The sequence below is a fragment of the Oncorhynchus clarkii genome, chromosome 16 (assembly GCF_045791955.1).
Source record: "Oncorhynchus clarkii lewisi isolate Uvic-CL-2024 chromosome 16, UVic_Ocla_1.0, whole genome shotgun sequence".
Classification (NCBI taxonomy): Eukaryota; Metazoa; Chordata; class Actinopteri; order Salmoniformes; family Salmonidae; genus Oncorhynchus; species Oncorhynchus clarkii.
The window spans coordinates 74,313,120-74,331,024 of NC_092162.1; the positions used below are offsets into that span (position 1 = coordinate 74,313,120).

The 17,905-nt window shown below is 48.7% G+C and overlaps 1 protein-coding gene across 2 annotated transcripts in view; it reads right to left on the reverse strand.

The window, feature by feature from the left end:
* LOC139367799 (ubiquitin specific peptidase 21) overlaps positions 1-17,905 on the reverse strand; it is a 29,693-nt gene that overhangs the window by 3,916 nt on the left and 7,872 nt on the right. For both annotated transcript variants that reach the window (XM_071106135.1, XM_071106134.1), the window contains exons 2-8: positions 17,291-17,554; positions 10,643-10,699; positions 4,523-4,640; positions 4,332-4,452; positions 3,583-3,702; positions 3,343-3,407; positions 2,974-3,161 (exon numbers count right to left, since the gene is read on the reverse strand). In XM_071106135.1, the coding sequence (XP_070962236.1) occupies positions 2,974-3,161; positions 3,343-3,407; positions 3,583-3,702; positions 4,332-4,452; positions 4,523-4,640; positions 10,643-10,699; positions 17,291-17,446 (825 nt within the window). In that variant the 5' untranslated portion in view covers positions 17,447-17,554. The remainder of the gene's footprint in view (positions 1-2,973; positions 3,162-3,342; positions 3,408-3,582; positions 3,703-4,331; positions 4,453-4,522; positions 4,641-10,642; positions 10,700-17,290; positions 17,555-17,905) is intronic.

Here is a 17,905-nt window from a genome sequence, read left to right on the forward strand (position 1 = left end):
GCATAAAGATAAAGTATTTGAAAGTAACTTTCAAGGTGTGAACAAGTGTCTTCTGTAAGTACATGGAGTAGCCAGCCAGGGAGTTCAACGCTGGGGGGGCCCAGAGGCCCCCTGACGTTTCAATTTGTTGCAGAAGCAGCTCTGTCGCTGCCCTCTGGAACATTGTAATGACTTGATTCCAACCCGAAAATACACAGATAAATTATTGAATACTTTAACGACTTTACCTCTCAGATTGGTCAAAATAAGTAAGGTATTCAATAGAAAGACATGGCTTTGCAATTAAAATGACTGAAAATGGATGAATTCAGCGCGCTAAGTTGTTATGGTTACCGTCTCATGGGTGGGCAACTCCCGTCCTCGGGGGGCTGATTGGTGTCACGCTTTTTGCCCATCCCTAACAAACACAGCTTTGAATTGCCCACCCTTTACTAGCCTATACGATCAGGTCTGTTTTCTATGGAACTAAATATTTTTTAACATTTAAACCTGTCTCCTCTTGAGATTAAAGGCATATTCACAGTTTAACTGTTTTTCAAAGTGTGTATTATATTGGAGTGAACACTTAGAGTAAGGAAAGAAATGTTTCATTTTGTAATTTGGGTGAACTATTCCTTTAACAGTTAGGCCTGTGAATGGGTCACCGTGGGTGGGATTGTCAGGACACCCACAGTGATTGATTGACAGGTCTGAAACCCTACCAACTCCGTGACTCATAAACATCCTGACAGGGAAAGCAGTAGATTAGTAATTTAGTCAGAAAAACTAGTCGTCTACCCTTTGAATTTAATTTTAAAACAACTAAATATAGTCTCCTCTTTCATTGTAGCGAAAACAGAAAAAAGGTTGTGTTCTGTTATATTTACATGGATTCCTTGTTGAAGAAAAAAATATAGAATTGTAGGAAAATTATTATTTTTTTAAATGCAAAAATGTTGTTCATCCTGTTTTATTCAAAGTCAGACAGCGAGGAATAGACCTGCTTGTTATGGCCTCTGCTACACACAAAGCAGCAGTCTCTATGGTGGACACAGTAGGCCTATATCCATATCTTTAAATTAATATTACTAGTATCATGCATGACATTAGCTTATATATCCTTTCATCGGTTTTCTTATTTCATATTTTTTGGGACCAGAATGAGGCTCTCTGTCCACTACCTATTGTTCCTGTAGTGACGATTCAACATCTTCAAAATGTTTTCGAAATGTATCTGCAGATAAACACTAAAAAAGTCGTAGCCTATCAGTATGCAAATTAAGGAGCCAATTGAACTGCTCTCACACCGATGAGATTCGGTTCAGTTTTACCTAAAAGATCCGTTCAAAAATAGTCCTTGTTGGAGAGGTGTCCGGCTGGATGTCATCTCTCAGAGCAGACGGTTCAGGGTCTCTATGCTGCTGATAGGTCATCAGAGCAGATGCTTCAGGGTCTCTATGCTGCTGATAGGTCATCAGAGCAGATGCTTCAGGGTCTCTATGCTGCTGATAGGTCATCAGAGCAGATGCTTCAGGGTCTCTATGCTGCTGATAGGTCATCAGAGCAGATGCTTCAGGGTCTCTATGCTGCTGATAGGTCATCAGAGCAGATGCTTCAGGGTCTCTATGCTGCTAATAGGTCATCAGAGCAGATGCTTCAGGGTCTCTATGCTGCTGATAGGTCATCAGAGCAGATGCTTCAGGGTCTCTATGCTGCTGATAGGTCATCAGAGCAGATGCTTCAGGGTCTCTATGCTGCTGATAGGTCATCAGAGCAGATGCTTCAGGGTCTCTATGCTGCTGATAGGTCATCAGAGGAAAAGTGGGGGTGTCGAAAGGAGTGGACATTTAGAAAGGAACCATATAAAAACAATTATAAGTCTTTGTTTGGTAAAGCCCCGCCTTATCTCAGCTCACTGGTCACCATAGCAACACCCCCACTTCTCCTTTTATGCTTCCTTTCTAAATATCCACTCCTTTCCCTCAAGATGACCGGCCCCCGAGAGATGACCGGCCCCCGAGAGATGACCGGCCCCCGAGAGATGACCGGCCCCCGAGAGATGACCGGCCCCCGAGAGATGACCGGCCCCCGAGAGATGACCGGCCCCCGAGAGATGACCGGCCCCCGAGAGATGACCGGCCCCGAGAGATGACCGGCCCCCGAGAGATGACCGGCCCCCGAGAGATGACCGGCCCCCTCAAGATGACCGGCCCCTCAAGATGACCGGCCCCCGAGAGATGACCGGCCCCCGAGAGATGACCGGCCCCCGAGAGATGACCGGCCCCTCAAGATGACCGGCCCCTCAAGATGACCGGCCCCCGAGAGATGACCGGCCCCCGAGAGATGACCGGCCCCGAGAGATGACCGGCCCCGAGAGATGACCGGCCCCCTCAAGATGACCGGCCCCCGAGAGATGACCGGCCCCCGAGAGATGCACAGAGGCCCCCTCAAGATGCACAGAGGCCCCCTCAAGATGACCGGCCCCTCAAGATGACCGGCCCCCTCAAGATGACCGGCCCCCGGGAGATGACCGGCCCCCGAGAGATGACCGGCCCCGAGAGATGACCGGCCCCGAGAGATGACCGGCCCCCGAGAGATGACCGGCCCCCGAGAGATGACCGGCCCCCGAGAGATGACCGGCCCCCGAGAGATGACCGGCCCCCGAGAGATGACCGGCCCTGAGAGATGACGTAAACAGCTGGACCCTATTGCTTTGTTCCCGAACATCCCAACTCATCAGGCTACACTGACAAGTCACTTTAGCGGTCAGCGGCAGGACTCGAATACTAGGAAAACACAAACAAGATATTTGGTTTACTGTCTCGATGAGATACCATGGACATATAACTATGTTGTTGGATTTATGAATAGCAAAGGGGTTTAGGAGATTGACTTTATTCAGTCGGCCGACTTAATGAAGGGGAAAATGTAGCCGGCTATTATCAGCTTGTTTAGTACTTCTGGAAAACACTGAAAAATACAGTGTTGTCTTACGGGAGCGTTCTCCTCGTCCAGCTTCTCTTCCTGTGTGAACAGATCAAGACACTCCCTCAGAGACCCGCCCCCTGCTGCACTCCTCTTAGGGACGGGTAGAGACAGGTCGCAGAAGACGTCGAAGCAGGTGGAGTAGTGAGAACACACAGAGCAGTGGAGAGAACTACGCAGCTGACCTGTAAACAGATCTGAGAGCGAGAGAGAAAGAGAGACAGAGAGACAGAGATAGAGAGAGAGAGAAAGAGAGAGACAGAGACAGAGAGAGAGAGAGAGAGGGGAATAGATCACGATAACAATAAACTAATCTTAAGAAATAAAAGGTTACAATACTGTGATGTGATCAGCAGCTCCAAATCTCTTCATGCTCACCTACGATCTTACTGTCGTCCCTCTCCAGGTGTCTCTTCCACATTGCAGACGCCTGCTCGTCAATCCTGAGAGAGAGTGAGACATAGGGAAAGAAAAAAATGCGGGGAGAGACAGAGTGAAAGAGAGAGAGAGAGTTAGAAAGAGGGTGGAACGTTAATATTTAGGACTAGAGGTTGAATCTTGCCTCAGTAGGTCATTAGGTGGTCTTTAGTGCATTTGGACCCTTCCATGTCTCTGTACCTGACTGTGGTGCATTTGGGTTCAGGCTCCAGGCTGGTGAGCCGGACGTACGGCCGACGGTTGATCTCACAGTGAAGCCTGTCCAATAAGAACCTCAGAAACTCCTGAGCATCCTGTTGACTGGAAGGAAGTAGAGATGTTCTCACTGCTCTACAATAGTTTTGCACGTGCACACACACGGCCGGCTCTAGTCTTTTGGGAGCCCTAGACGAGATTTGGTCTTTAAAGAGATTTTTGTTTTAAAGTTAATTTCCTTTAATTCTACACATTTTGACATGGGGCAGAGAGAACATTTAGCAATTTTATAACTAAACATATGCTAATAATTTTGCCATTGGTGGAGGAAATGTCCGTTTTTCAGATAATTTCCTGAGGTTTTACACATTTTGCCATGGTGTGGATAATGTATTTTTAAATTCTTCAAATTTTTCCATGACTTAAGCCATGTCATTATGATATCTGAGTGAAAATGACAAAATCAAATGGGGTGCCCCCTGAAAGTCAGGCCCCCTGGGCACGTGCCCTTCATGCCCGGGTGATAATTCGGCAACGATTACTACAAGTTTAGATAGCTGGCCGCTTGACTAACTTACCAATCAATCTAAAGAAAAATGTTAGCTAACATGGGCTAATTGAGTGACTGTCAGTGACTGACATAAGACATTTTGAAATTGCACCTTGATTTGCTCAAATGTTGAACAGTAAGTTGTGACTGAACCACTTATGCCCAGGGCCCTGCACACACCTACCTGTATCCGCTGAAGTAAGGCACCGCGTCTTTGAAGATGCTGTAGAACTTCCCAGGATTCACTTCTGTGTTATGGTTTTCTTCGTTCACGTCCCAGAGACTCAACAGCACCTGGGAGAACGCTGGGTGGGAGAGGTCAGAGGTCAGAGAACCGAAACGCTGAAAGAGAGGAAAGGAAAAGGTTGTATTTACCCTCCATGAGGTGTGGTTCCTCGCTACTGCACATCTCCTGTCTGTAGGCTTTGACCAGACAGTAGTCCCTCAGACCTCTGGTGTGAGATAGACACTGAACCACCGCATTCAGAAAACACTGAGAGAGAGAGAGATGAAATCATACGTTTTTACTCACCAGAGTAACACAGTGTGGTCAAAGACTTAGTAACATAAAACCTATTTTTTTCAATTTTCACCTAAAATGACATACCCAAATCTAACTGCCTGTAGCTCAGGACCTGAAGCAAGGATATTCATATTATTGATACCATTTGAAAGGAAACACTTTGAAGTTTGTGGAAATGTGGGAGATGTAGGAGAATATAATACATTAGATCTACTGTAGGCCGTCATTGTAAATAAGAATGTGTCCTTAACTGACTTGCCTAGTTAAATAAAGGTTAAATACATTTTTTTAAAGAATCTGGTCAAATATAATAAACATGAGTTTAGAAAAAAATATTCTTCCATCTATGAAATGCAAGAGAAAGGCCATAATATAATATTGCAGTTTAGGTGCAAGTTAGATTTTGGCCACTAGATGGCAGCAGTGTGTGTGCAACGTTTCAGATTGATCCAGTTGTAATACTGCACAGTATTTTGTATCAAGTCTGCCCAAATGTGCCGAATTGGTCAATTGATACATTTTCGAGTACATAACTGTAGAGAACATACAAACATGCTATGGTAATACAACATTTTAGTTTACACACTCCCAGAAATGTCATACATGAAGGATCATTAGCTTATACACTAACTATCACACATCTAGATGGCCGGGCGAGATGGGTGTGGAGCCAGAGACAGCAGTGGGGTCAAACTGTAGACCCCAGTTCCTACATTTCAATATATCCAATGAACAAACGTATTTTACCAAACTAAACTATGCTACATTTTATCTCTGGGACGCTCAGGATGACAAATCAGAGCAGATTACTGAATGTAAGTATATTATTTACCTTCAGAGGTGAATGTATCAAACCAGTTGCCGTGATAAACATTTGTTGTTGTTGTTGTTGTTGTTGTTGTTGTTGTTGTGCTCAAACAATAACATGGTTGTCTTTCACTGTAATGCTACTGTAAATTGGATAGTGCAGTCTGCCCATATAAGACATGTCTATGTCCTGGAAAGTTGGCTGTTACTTACAAAGCCATCACATTAGTGCACGTAAGCATCATTCATCCCTGTATAGGGACACCGATCCCGTAGAGGTTTTAACGTTAGTTGTAGTCACCATCTGGTTACCTAAACTACAAACATAGTTATGTTTTTGGGTTATTACATACAGTATTTATTAACTTATTTCTGGATATCGTCTAAACTACCCACAATGCACTTTTTCTAAATGTCATATGGAGAATCTACTCTGTGCTACCGAGTTCGTATGCTAGCTAGTTAGCTAGCTCAAGCTAGCCATGCTAGCATGTAACTACACCCCAGACCTGCAAGTGTTAGTGGTGGTGAGCTAAAATCTACCAATCACGAGGAAGTGCAGCCATGCAGCAACATGCTCTTCATGGACTTTGTGGGTGTGTTATCTAGTGGGAACCCGTTGGCACGGCAGACTCTAATGCCTTCCTGCTTGATCAAATTAAAGTGTAGTAGCTCGTCTGTTCTCCTTTTTGTTCTCTGTGAAGGAAGCTAAAGGAGTTACGTAACTTCTGCACCTTTGCTTAGTACTAGCACGCTAGCTGACTGACATCTGGAATCTATCTATATCGGATTTCCCCGACTCTCCCTTGGCCAGGTGAAGCACCTACCCCACCCCTCGCTTTGGTAGCTAACTCAGCCTGCATTATTTTAAAAGTGTGACTTTGCTCTGCGGTTACAGTATGTTTTAGTTGTGTGGAGTTGGTGGTGGTTGGCTAGGCTCACTCGCCTGGTCATGAACAACCACTTGACACACTTCACTCCAGTTACTAACGGTGTCATGAGCTGCCCATTTACGCATCAAAACTCCTGCTTCCATAAAGTAGGCGGTCTCCCTAGTTTTAGCTTCCTCAGTGGAAATTACCAAAGCAAAACACTTGGTGTCTCCCTTTTGACATTCTATCATCTTCTCGGGTGTGACAGACAAAAGATGTCATGTAATTGGGATGCGATTTCGCTTTCCCTGCCTTAGTTGTTAAGGGAGTAAAAACTGTCGGCCTTGCAGAAGGAATACTCGGTGCATTGTCTTCTACCTCAACATTATCAAAAATGGAACTATCCAAATCCACCACATCTCCTAGCTTACGAGATGATGCCCTCGTTAACACACAAGCAGGAAAAACATGTGGAAATGCTTGAACAAATTGATCATCTGTAGTTCTGATTTCTGGCTTGTCTACTACTTCTAACACAGGAGTGATGTTACCACCAGCAATATCATTCCCTAGTAGCAATGTGACTCCTTTTACTGGCAGCGTAGACACTACACCAACACGGAAATGTCCTGATACCAAGTCTGACACTAAGTGGACCCAGTGTAATGGTACAGGTGTGGTTTGTCTCTATCCCCTGTAATATGACATGAGCCACAATACGTTTTAGGAGACCAGGGTAAAGCATCAGTAATGATTACTGACTGCGCCGCCCCAGTGTCTCGTAAGATTTGTATGGGCTTTTGTTCAGCTTGTTCTCCAGTTAAGGAAACACAACCGGCAGAGATAAACGGAAGATAGATAGGATCCGGTTTCGCAAAAGTGTAACTCAGTCTAACGGACGAGCCAAACACTGGACTAAACCCATGCTTTTCAATTTAGGGGTTTTGGTTTATTTTTCAGGCCTTAGCCTTGGTTTCTCAAATGATTGGCAACTACTTCTCTGATAGAGTTCAGTGTGTCAAATCGGAGGGCCTGTTGTCCGGACCTCTGGCAGTCTCTATGGTGGTGCCACAGGGTTAAATTCTTGGACCGACTCTCTTCTCAGTATACATCAATGATGTCGCTCTTGCTGCTGGTGAGTCTCTGATCCACCTCTACGCAGACGACACCATTCTGTATACTTCTGGCCCTTCTTTGGACACTGTGTTAACAACACTCCAGGCAAGCTTCAATGCCATACAACTCTCCTTCCGTGGCCTCCAACTGCTCTTAAATACAAGTAAAACTAAATGCATGCTCTTCAACCGATCGCTGCCTGCACCTACCCGCCTGTCCAACATCACTACTCTGGACGGCTCTGACTTAGAATACGTGGACAACTACAAATACCTAGGTGTCTGGTTAGACTGTAAACTCTCCTTCCAGACTCACATCACACAACAAGTTAAATCTAGAATTGGCTTCCTATTTCGCAACAAAGCATCCTTCACTCATGCTGCCAAACATACCCTTGTAAAACTGACCATCCTACCAATCCTCGACTTTGGCGATGTCATTTAAAAAATAGCCTCCAATACCCTACACAATAAATTGGATGCAGTCTATCACAGTGCCATCCGTTTTGTCACCAAAGCCTCATATACTACCCACTACTGCGACCTGTACGCTCTCGTTGGCTGGCCCTCGCTTCATACTCGTCGCCAAATCCACTGGCTCCAGGTCATCTACAAGACCCTGCTAGGTAAAGTCCCCCCTTATCTCAGCTCGCTGGTCACCATAGCAGCACCCACCTGTAGCACGCGCTCCAGCAGGTATATCTCACTGGTCACCCCCAAAACCAATTCTTACTTTGGCCGCCTCTCCTTCCAGTTCTCTGCCGCCAATGACTGGAACAAACCACAAAAATCTCTGAAACTGGAAACACTTATCTCCCTCACTGGCTTTAAGCACCAACTGTCAGAGCAGCTCACAGATTACTGCACCTGTACATAGCCCATCTATAATTTAGCCCAAACAACTACCTCTCCCCCTACTGTATTTATTTATTTAGCTCCTTTGCACCCCATTATTTCTATCTCTACTTTGCACTTTCTTCCATTGCAAATCTACCAGTCCAGTGTTCTACTTGCTATATTGTATTTACTTTGCCACCATGGCCTTTTTTTGCCTTTACCTCCCTTATCTCACCTCATTTGCTCACATCGTATATAGACTTGTTTATACAGTATTATTGACTGTATGTTTGTTTTACTCCATGTGTAACTCTGTGTTGTTGTATGTGTCGAACTGCTTTGCTTTATCTTGGCCAGGTCGCAGTTGTAAATGAGAACTTGTTCTCAACTTGCCTACCTGGTTAAATAAAGGTAAAATAAAAAAATAAAAAAAATGGTCAGTCCGCAATCACGTGTCCCTTTTGGTGACAGTAAAAACATTCACGGATTTCATGAAAAGGCTTAGGGTCGGAGGAGAAGCGACCTGAACGAGGAACTGATGACGTAATCGTCCGGCCTTCAAAACGCGGAGCACCAAAGACAGTCTTGTGTGTCAAAGCGTACTCATCTGCCAACACTGCTGCTTGGGCCAATGTCACCACCTTCTGTTCATTTAAATGAACTACAATTATATCTGGGAGGTTGCTTTTAAAGTCCTCCAACAGCATCAATTCCCAAATATCAGCAAAGGTGTTAGCTTCGGCTCCAGGCTCAAATGCGGCAACACGCTCAAATGCAGAGAAATAGGAATCAACTTCCGACTCCCGAAACGGAGGGACTAAGGCAATATTTTGAATCACATCGAAGCAGGTATGATGACGGGCAGGTTATGGAGCCACACTGGCGCCAGCGTCTAGTTCCAGTTGTCAGATCCTCACCTCCTTGTCGATTTTCATAATTTCTAAATCGAACTTCATCTGTCTCTCTTTATCTTCTGCTTCTAACCGGGCCAGCGTCACCTTCAGCCTGGCGGTCCCGTCTGAACGACCCGAAGCAGAAGATAAAGGGTCAAATCGGGGCAATGTAAAGGGGGTCCTCCGACTTGGCATCGGAAGGTCTACCCGTCTCCTCTCCTGAAGCCTCCCTCTCCTCATCTTTCAAAGAGAAAATCTGTTTTCTCATTAAACCCTCCCTGAGTAGCACCAAAAGCTCAGCTGCCTTTAGGGCTTTCTCAGGGATAAAGAGTCCATAATGGTAAGCTATAGCGAAAAGGTCTACTTTCCTCAACCCCACCAAACGATCAACAGAGGGCGCTTCAATAAACTTGGAGATGACAGAGGCATCCATTTTGTACACTGCAGCCTACTGAGCACACATAAACTAAACAAATCATCCAAACTCACAACCTACCATCACACCTCAATCACTAACCACAGGTGAGCTCAGAGCAGCAGGGTCAGGTGGGTTTAATTACCCGCACCGACAGTCACATATCTCTTTCATATCACCCTGTAGCAGGGTGTTGCGTTCCCTCCTCCAAGAGGTGTAAGTTACAATAAGATATTACAGTTTTTGATGTCCCGTTGGTAGGAGAGTCTTAATCGTTGATCATCCAGTTTCTTTTCCAATGATTGAAGTTGGCCAATAAGTTGTGGTTCGCCTACTTCTCTGCAAATTCTTACAAGGAACCCTACCCTTCTCCCCTGTCTTTTCTTCACACGGTGATGGGGATTTGGGACTTGTCTCTGAGAAGCAGTATATCCTTCGCGGTGGACTCATTAAAGAAAACATATTTGTCCAGTTCGAGGTGAGTAATCATGGTTCTGATATCCAGAAGCTCTTTTAGGTCATAAGAGACGGTAGCAGCAACATTTGGTAAAAAATGAGTTACAAACAACGCGAAAAACAAACAAAATAGCACAGTTGGTTAGGAGCCCAAAAAACGTCAGCCCCCCCCCCCCTCTGGCGCCATTATCAATAAGGGTCAGTGCTAACATAACCTTAACATTAGCAAGCTGGTAGGGCTAACAGGCTAGTTGGCTAGCAACCTTGCAAGTTTTGTAACAATACATTGAAGTATTTGCTAATAAATTGGATGAAAATCTAATTGAAACCAATAGTCAAGAGTGCAAAGGATTGTTTAATTTGAAGTTCTACATTTGAAGTTATTTCTGTTTGAGTTCCCATTACAACTGCCAGATCCTACATATTACATCATTCTGATCGGTTTTTAAGTAATACAACTGAAAAAAATGTCAAAGTGAAGTGTATGTGGTTACGTTTATGTTACCTACCCTTGAACCGATTTCCCAAATTTCCCCCACCCTGACACACACATCACACGTCAAACACAAGGACTTACCGTGTTTCCTACGTTACGAAGGCCGACTCTTCCACTCCCAACCTTGAGTTTTTCTTTCTGTGGAGAAGATTCAGACGAAGTCAGAGCTGAGGTGAACGGGACAGTCAGAGCTGAGGTGAACGGGACAGTCAGAGCTGAGGTGAACGGGACAGTCAGAGCTGAGGTGAACGGGACAGTCAGAGCTGAGGTGAACGGGACAGTCAGAGCTGAGGTGGAAGGGACAGTCAGAGCTGAGGTGAACGGGACAATCAGAGCTGAGGTGAACGGGACAGTCAGTCAGAGCTGAGGTGGAAGGGACAGTAAGAGCTGAGGTGAACGGGACAGTCAGTCAGAGCTGAGGTGAACGGGACAGTCAGAGCTGAGGTGAACGGGACAGTCAGTCAGAGCTGAGGTGAACGGGGCAGTCAGTCAGAGCTGAGGTGAACGGGACAGTCAGAGCTGAGGTGAACGGGACAGTCAGAGCTGAGGTGAACGGGACAGTCAGTCAGAGCTGAGGTGAACGGGACAGTCAGAGCTGAGGTGAACGGGACAGTCAGAGCTGAGGTGAACGGGACAGTCAGAGCTGAGGTGAACGGGACAGTCAGTCAGAGCTGAGGTGAACGGGACAGTCAGAGCTGAGGTGAACGGGACAGTCAGTCAGAGCTGAGGTGAACGGGACAGTCAGTCAGAGCTGAGGTGAAAGGGACAGTCAGAGCTGAGGTGAACGGGACAGTCAGTCAGAGCTGAGGTGAACGGGACAGTCAGTCAGAGCTGAGGTGAACGGGACAGTCAGTCAGAGCTGAGGTGAACGGGACAGTCAGTCAGAGCTGAGGTGAACGGGACAGTCAGTCAGAGCTGAGGTGAAAGGGACAGTCAGTCAGAGCTGAGGTGAAAGGGACAGTCAGAGCTGAGGTGAACGGGACAGTCAGAGCTGAGGTGAACGGGACAGTCAGTCAGAGCTGAGGTGAACGGGACAGTCAGTCAGAGCTGAGGTGAACGGGACAGTCAGTCAGAGCTGAGGTGAAAGGGACAGTCAGTCAGAGCTGAGGTGAACGGGACAGTCAGTCAGAGCTGAGGTGAACGGGACAGTCAGTCAGAGCTGAGGTGAACGGGACAGTCAGAGCTGAGGTGAACGGGACAGTCAGAGCTGAGGTGAACGGGACAGTCAGAGCTGAGGTGGAAGGGACAGTCAGAGCTGAGGTGAACGGGACAGTCAGTCAGAGCTGAGGTGAACGGGACAGTCAGTCAGAGCTGAGGTGAACGGGACAGTCAGAGCTGAGGTGAACGGGACAGTCAGTCAGAGCTGAGGTGGAAGGGACAGTCAGTCAGAGCTGAGGTGGAAGGGACAGTCAGAGGTGAGGTGGAAGGGACAGTCAGAGCTGAGGTGGAAGGGACAGTCAGAGCTGAGGTGAACGGGACAGTCAGAGCTGAGGTGAACGGGACAGTCAGAGCTGAGGTGAACGGGACAGTCAGAGCTGAGGTGGAAGGGACAGTCAGAGCTGAGGTGGAAGGGACAGTCAGAGCTGAGGTGGAAGGGACAGTCAGAGCTGAGGTGGAAGGGACAGTCAGAGCTGAGGTGGAAGGGACAGTCAGAGCAGAGGTGGAAGGGACAGTCAGAGCAGAGGTGGAAGGGACAGTCAGAGCTGAGGTGGAAGGGACAGTCAGAGCTGAGGTGGAAGGGACAGTCAGAGCTGAGGTGGAAGGGACAGTCAGAGCTGAGGTGGAAGGGACAGTCAGAGCTGAGGTGGAAGGGACAGTCAGAGCTGAGGTGGAAGGGACAGTCAGAGCTGAGGTGGAAGGGACAGTCAGAGCTGAGGTGGAAGGGACAGTCAGAGCTGAGGTGGAAGGGACAGTCAGAGCTGAGGTGGAAGGGACAGTCAGAGCTGAGGTGGAAGGGACAGTCAGAGCTGAGGTGGAAGGGACAGTCAGAGCTGAGGTGGAAGGGACAGTCAGAGCTGAGGTGGAAGGGACAGTCAGAGCTGAGGTGGAAGGGACAGTCAGAGCTGAGGTGGAAGGGACAGTCAGAGCTGAGGTGAAGGGGACAGTCAGAGCTGAGGTGAAGGGGACAGTCAGAGCTGAGGTGAAGGGGACAGTCAGAGCTGAGGTGAAGGGGACAGTCAGAGCTGAGGTGAAGGGGACAGTCAGAGCTGAGGTGAAGGGGACAGTCAGAGCTGAGGTGAAAGAGACAGTCAGTCAGAGCTGAGGTGAAAGAGACAGTCAGACAGAGCTGAGGTGAAGGGACAGTCAGTCAGAGCTGAGGTGGAAGGGACAGTCAGTCAGAGCTGAGGTGAAAGGGACAGTCAGTCAGAGCTGAGGTGAAAGGGACAGTCAGAGCTGAGGTGAAGGGACAGTCAGTCAGAGCTGAGGTGAAGGGACAGTCAGTCAGAGCTGAGGTGGAAGGGACAGTCAGTCAGAGCTGAGGTGAAAGGGACAGTCAGTCAGAGCTGAGGTGAACGGGACAGTCAGAGCTGAGGTGGAAGGGACAGTCAGAGCTGAGGTGGAAGGGACAGTCAGAGCTGAGGTGGAAGGGACAGTCAGAGCTGAGGTGGAAGGGACAGTCAGAGCTGAGGTGAACGGGACAGTCAGAGCTGAGGTGAACGGGACAGTCAGAGCTGAGGTGAACGGGACAGTCAGAGCTGAGGTGAACGGGACAGTCAGAGCTGAGGTGGAAGGGACAGTCAGAGCTGAGGTGGAAGGGACAGTCAGAGCTGAGGTGGAAGGGACAGTCAGAGCTGAGGTGGAAGGGACAGTCAGAGCTGAGGTGGAAGGGACAGTCAGAGCTGAGGTGAAAGGGACAGTCAGACAGAGCTGAGGTGAAAGGGTCAGTCAGACAGAGCTGAGGTGAAAGGGACAGTCAGACAGAGCTGAGGTGAAAGGGACAGTCAGTCAGAGCTGAGGTGGAAGGGACAGTCAGACAGAGCTGAGGTGGAAGGGACAGTCAGTCAGAGCTGAGGTGAAGGGACAGTCAGTCAGAGCTGAGGTGAAGGGACAGTCAGTCAGAGCTGAGGTGAAGGGACAGTCAGAGCTGAACTGGCATATGGTTGTCGGTCTGTGAGTTGTTACAGGCATCACACCCATGTGTGTCTGTGTACTGGAGTCACCTCGTTAGTCAGGATGTGTAACACCTGTGCTGGCCCAGAGTTCTCATTATTCAGGAAGGGACAGTCAGAGCTGAGGTGGAAGGGACAGTCAGAGCTGAGGTGGAAGGGACAGTCAGAGCTGAGGTGGAAGGGACAGTCAGAGCTGAGGTGGAAGGGACAGTCAGAGCAGAGGTGGAAGGGACAGTCAGAGCAGAGGTGGAAGGGACAGTCAGAGCAGAGGTGGAAGGGACAGTCAGAGCAGAGGTGGAAGAGACAGTCAGAGCAGAGGTGGAAGAGACAGTCAGAGCAGAGGTGGAAGGGACAGTCAGAGCAGAGGTGGAAGGGACAGTCAGAGCAGAGGTGGAAGGGACAGTCAGAGCAGAGGTGGAAGGGACAGTCAGAGCAGAGGTGGAAGGGACAGTCAGAGCAGAGGTGGAAGGGACAGTCAGAGCAGAGGTGGAAGGGACAGTCAGAGCAGAGGTGGAAGGGACAGTCAGAGCAGAGGTGGAAGGGACAGTCAGAGCAGAGGTGGAAGGGACAGTCAGAGCTGAGGTGGAAGACACAGTCAGAGCTGAGGTGGAAGACACAGTCAGAGCTGAGGTGGAAGACACAGTCAGAGCTGAGGTGGAAGTGACAGTCAGAGCTGAGGTGGAAGGGACAGTCAGAGCTGAGGTGGAAGGGACAGTCAGAGCTGAGGTGGAAGGGACAGTCAGAGCTGAGGTGAAGGGAACAGTCAGAGCTGAGGTGAAGGGGACAGTCAGAGCTGAGGTGAAGGGGACAGTCAGAGCTGAGGTGAAGGGGACAGTCAAAGCTGAGGTGAAAGAGACAGTCAGTCAGAGCTGAGGTGAAAGAGACAGTCAGACAGAGCTGAGGTGAAGGGACAGTCAGTCAGAGCTGAGGTGGAAGGGACAGTCAGTCAGAGCTGAGGTGAAAGGGACAGTCAGTCAGAGCTGAGGTGAAAGGGACAGTCAGAGCTGAGGTGAAGGGACAGTCAGTCAGAGCTGAGGTGAACGGGACAGTCAGAGCTGAGGTGGAAGGGACAGTCAGAGCTGAGGTGGAAGGGACAGTCAGAGCTGAGGTGGAAGGGACAGTCAGTCAGAGCTGAGGTGAAAGGGACAGTCAGACAGAGCTGAGGTGAAAGGGACAGTCAGACAGAGCTGAGGTGAAAGGGACAGTCAGAGCTGAGGTGAAGGGACAGTCAGTCAGAGCTGAGGTGAAGGTTCAGTCAGAGCTGAGGTGAAGGGACAGTCAGAGCTGAGGTGAAGGGACAGTCAGAGCTGAGGTGAAGGGACAGTCAGAGCTGAGGTGAAGAGACAGTCAGAGCTGAACTGGCATATGGTTGTCGGTCTGTGAGTTGTTACAGGCATCACACCCATGTGTGTCTGTGTACTGGAGTCACCTCGTTAGTCAGGATGTGTAACACCTGTGCTGGCCCAGAGTTCTCATTATTCAGGATGTGTAACACCTGTGCTGGCCCAGAGAGTCACCTGGTTAGTCAGGATGTGTCACACCTGGCCCAGAGTTCTCATTATTCAGGATGTGTAACACCTGTGCTGGCCCAGAGAGTCACCTGGTTAGTCAGGATGTGTCACATCTGTGCTGGCCCAGCTGGATTTTAAGAGCTGCTGACCCAGTTTATTAGTTGGAAAGGAAATGTTGGTGGGTGTCTTTTAGAACCCTTTCCTAGTGGGAACCCATGGTGGGTGTCTTTTAGAACCCCTTCCTGGTGGGAACCCATGGTGGGTGTCTTTTAGAACCCCTTCCTAGTGGGAACCCATGGTGGGTGTCTTTTAGAACCCCTTCCTAGTGGGAACTCATGGTGGGTGTCTTTTAGAACCCCTTCCTAGTGGGAACTCATGGTGGGTGTCTGTTAAAACCCCTTCCTAGTGGGAATCCATGGTGGGTGTCTTTTAGAACCCCTTCCTAGTGGGAATCCATGGTGGGTGTCTGTTAAAACCCCTTCCTAGTGGGAACTCATTGTGGGTGTCTGTTAAAACCCCTTCCTAGTGGGAACTCATGGTGGGTGTCTGTTAAAACCCCTTCCTAGTGGGAATCCATGGTGGGTGTCTTTTAGAACCCCTTCCTAGTGGGAATCCATGGTGGGTGTCTGTTAAAACCCCTTCCTAGTGGGAACTCATGGTGGGTGTCTTTTAGAACCCCTTCCTAGTGGGAATCCATGGTGGGTGTCTTTTAGAACCCCTTCCTAGTGGGAATCCATGGTGGGTGTCTTTTAGAACCCCTTCCTAGTGGGAATCCATGGTGGGTGTCTGTTAAAACCCCTTCCTAGTGGGAACTCATGGTGGGTGTCTTTTAGAACCCCTTCCTAGTGGGAATCCATGGTGGGTGTCTGTTAAAACCCCTTCCTAGTGGGAACTCATGGTGGGTGTCTTTTAGAACCCCTTCCTAGTGGGAACTCATGGTGGGTGTCTTTTAGAACCCCTTCCTAGTGGGAACTCATGGTGGGTGTCTGTTAAAACCCTTTCCTAGTGGGAATCCATGGTGGGTGTCTGTTAAAACCCTTTCCTAGTGGGAACTCATGGTGGGTGTCTGTTAAAACCCAGCCAGATTAAGCCTGTTTATCTGGTTCGGCTCAGAGAGGAGGCTACACCGTTTATCCTATTACACACAGAGAACACTGCTGACAGGGTTAGAGACAGTACCTGTGACAGGGTTAGAGACAGTACCTGTGACAGGGTTAGAGACAGTACCTGTGACAGGGTTAGAGACAGTACCTGTGACAGGGTTAGAGACAGTACCTGTGACAGTACCAGTGACAGGGTTAGAGACAGTACCTGTGACAGGGTTAGAGACAGTACCTGTGACAGGGTTAGAGACAGTACCAGTGACAGGGTTAGAGACAGTACCAGTGACAGGGTTAGAGACAGTACCAGTGACAGGGTTAGAGACAGTACCTGTGACAGGGTCAGAGTGGGTACCTGTGACGGGGTCAGAGTGGGTACCTGTGACGGGGTCAGAGTGGGTACCTGTGACGGGGTCAGAGTGGGTACCAGTGACGGGGTCAGAGACAGTACCAGTGACGGGGTCAGAGACGGTACCAGTGACGGGGTCAGAGACGGTACCAGTGACAGGGTCAGAGACGGTACCAGTGACAGGGTCAGAGACGGTACCAGTGACAGGGTCAGAGACGGTACCAGTGACAGGGTCAGAGACGGTACCAGTGACAGGGTCAGAGACGGTACCAGTGACAGGGTCAGAGACGGTACCTGTGACAGGGTTAGAGACGGTACCAGTGACAGGGTCAGAGACGGTACCAGTGACAGTGTTAGAGACAGTACCAGTGACAGGGTTAGATACAGTACCAGTGACAGGGTTAGATACAGTACCAGTGACAGGGTTAGAGACTGTACCAGTGACAGGGTTAGAGACAGTACCTGTGACAGGGTTAGAGACAGTACCTGTGACAGGGTTAGAGACAGTACCTGTGACAGGGTTAGAGACAGTACCTGTGACAGGGTTAGAGACAGTACCAGTGACAGGGTTAGAGACAGTACCTGTGACAGGGTCAGAGACAGTACCTGTGACAGGGTCAGAGACAGTACCTGTGACAGGGTCAGAGACAGTAACACACCTCTTTGTCTACAACCAGTAGCAGCCCCATCAGTGATGTGTAGAGGAGAGACTTGGAGATGTCAGCCGTGTTTCTCTGGATCCCGTTCTGAGAGACCAGGGTTTTGCACAGAGCCTGGCAGGTCCCGTCCACGGTGACACGCGTTTCTGCCGGCATCGTTACCACAGTCAAAGAGGTCCCCAACTCTACGGCGCAGAAACTAATGAGTTGACTGGTCTCCTGGTCCTGTATCGGCTAGGTTGCTGGTTCAAGTCAACGAGGCTTCTGATGTAGAAAGAAGAAAAGATCCCTCTTAATGAAGGTTTGGTAAACCCTATCACAACCAGGGATCCTCTCTACCAGTACCCTATCACAACCAGGGATCCTCTCTACCAGTACCCTATCACAACCAGGGATCCTCTCTACCAGTACCCTATCACAACCAGGGATCCTCTCTACCAGTACCCTATCACAACCAGGGATCCTCTCTACCAGTACCCTATCACAACCAGGGATCCTCTCTACCAGTACCCTATCACAACCAGGGATCCAACTACCACCATACTACCACTACAACTACCACCATACTACCACTACAACTACCACCATACTACCACTACAACTACCACCATACTA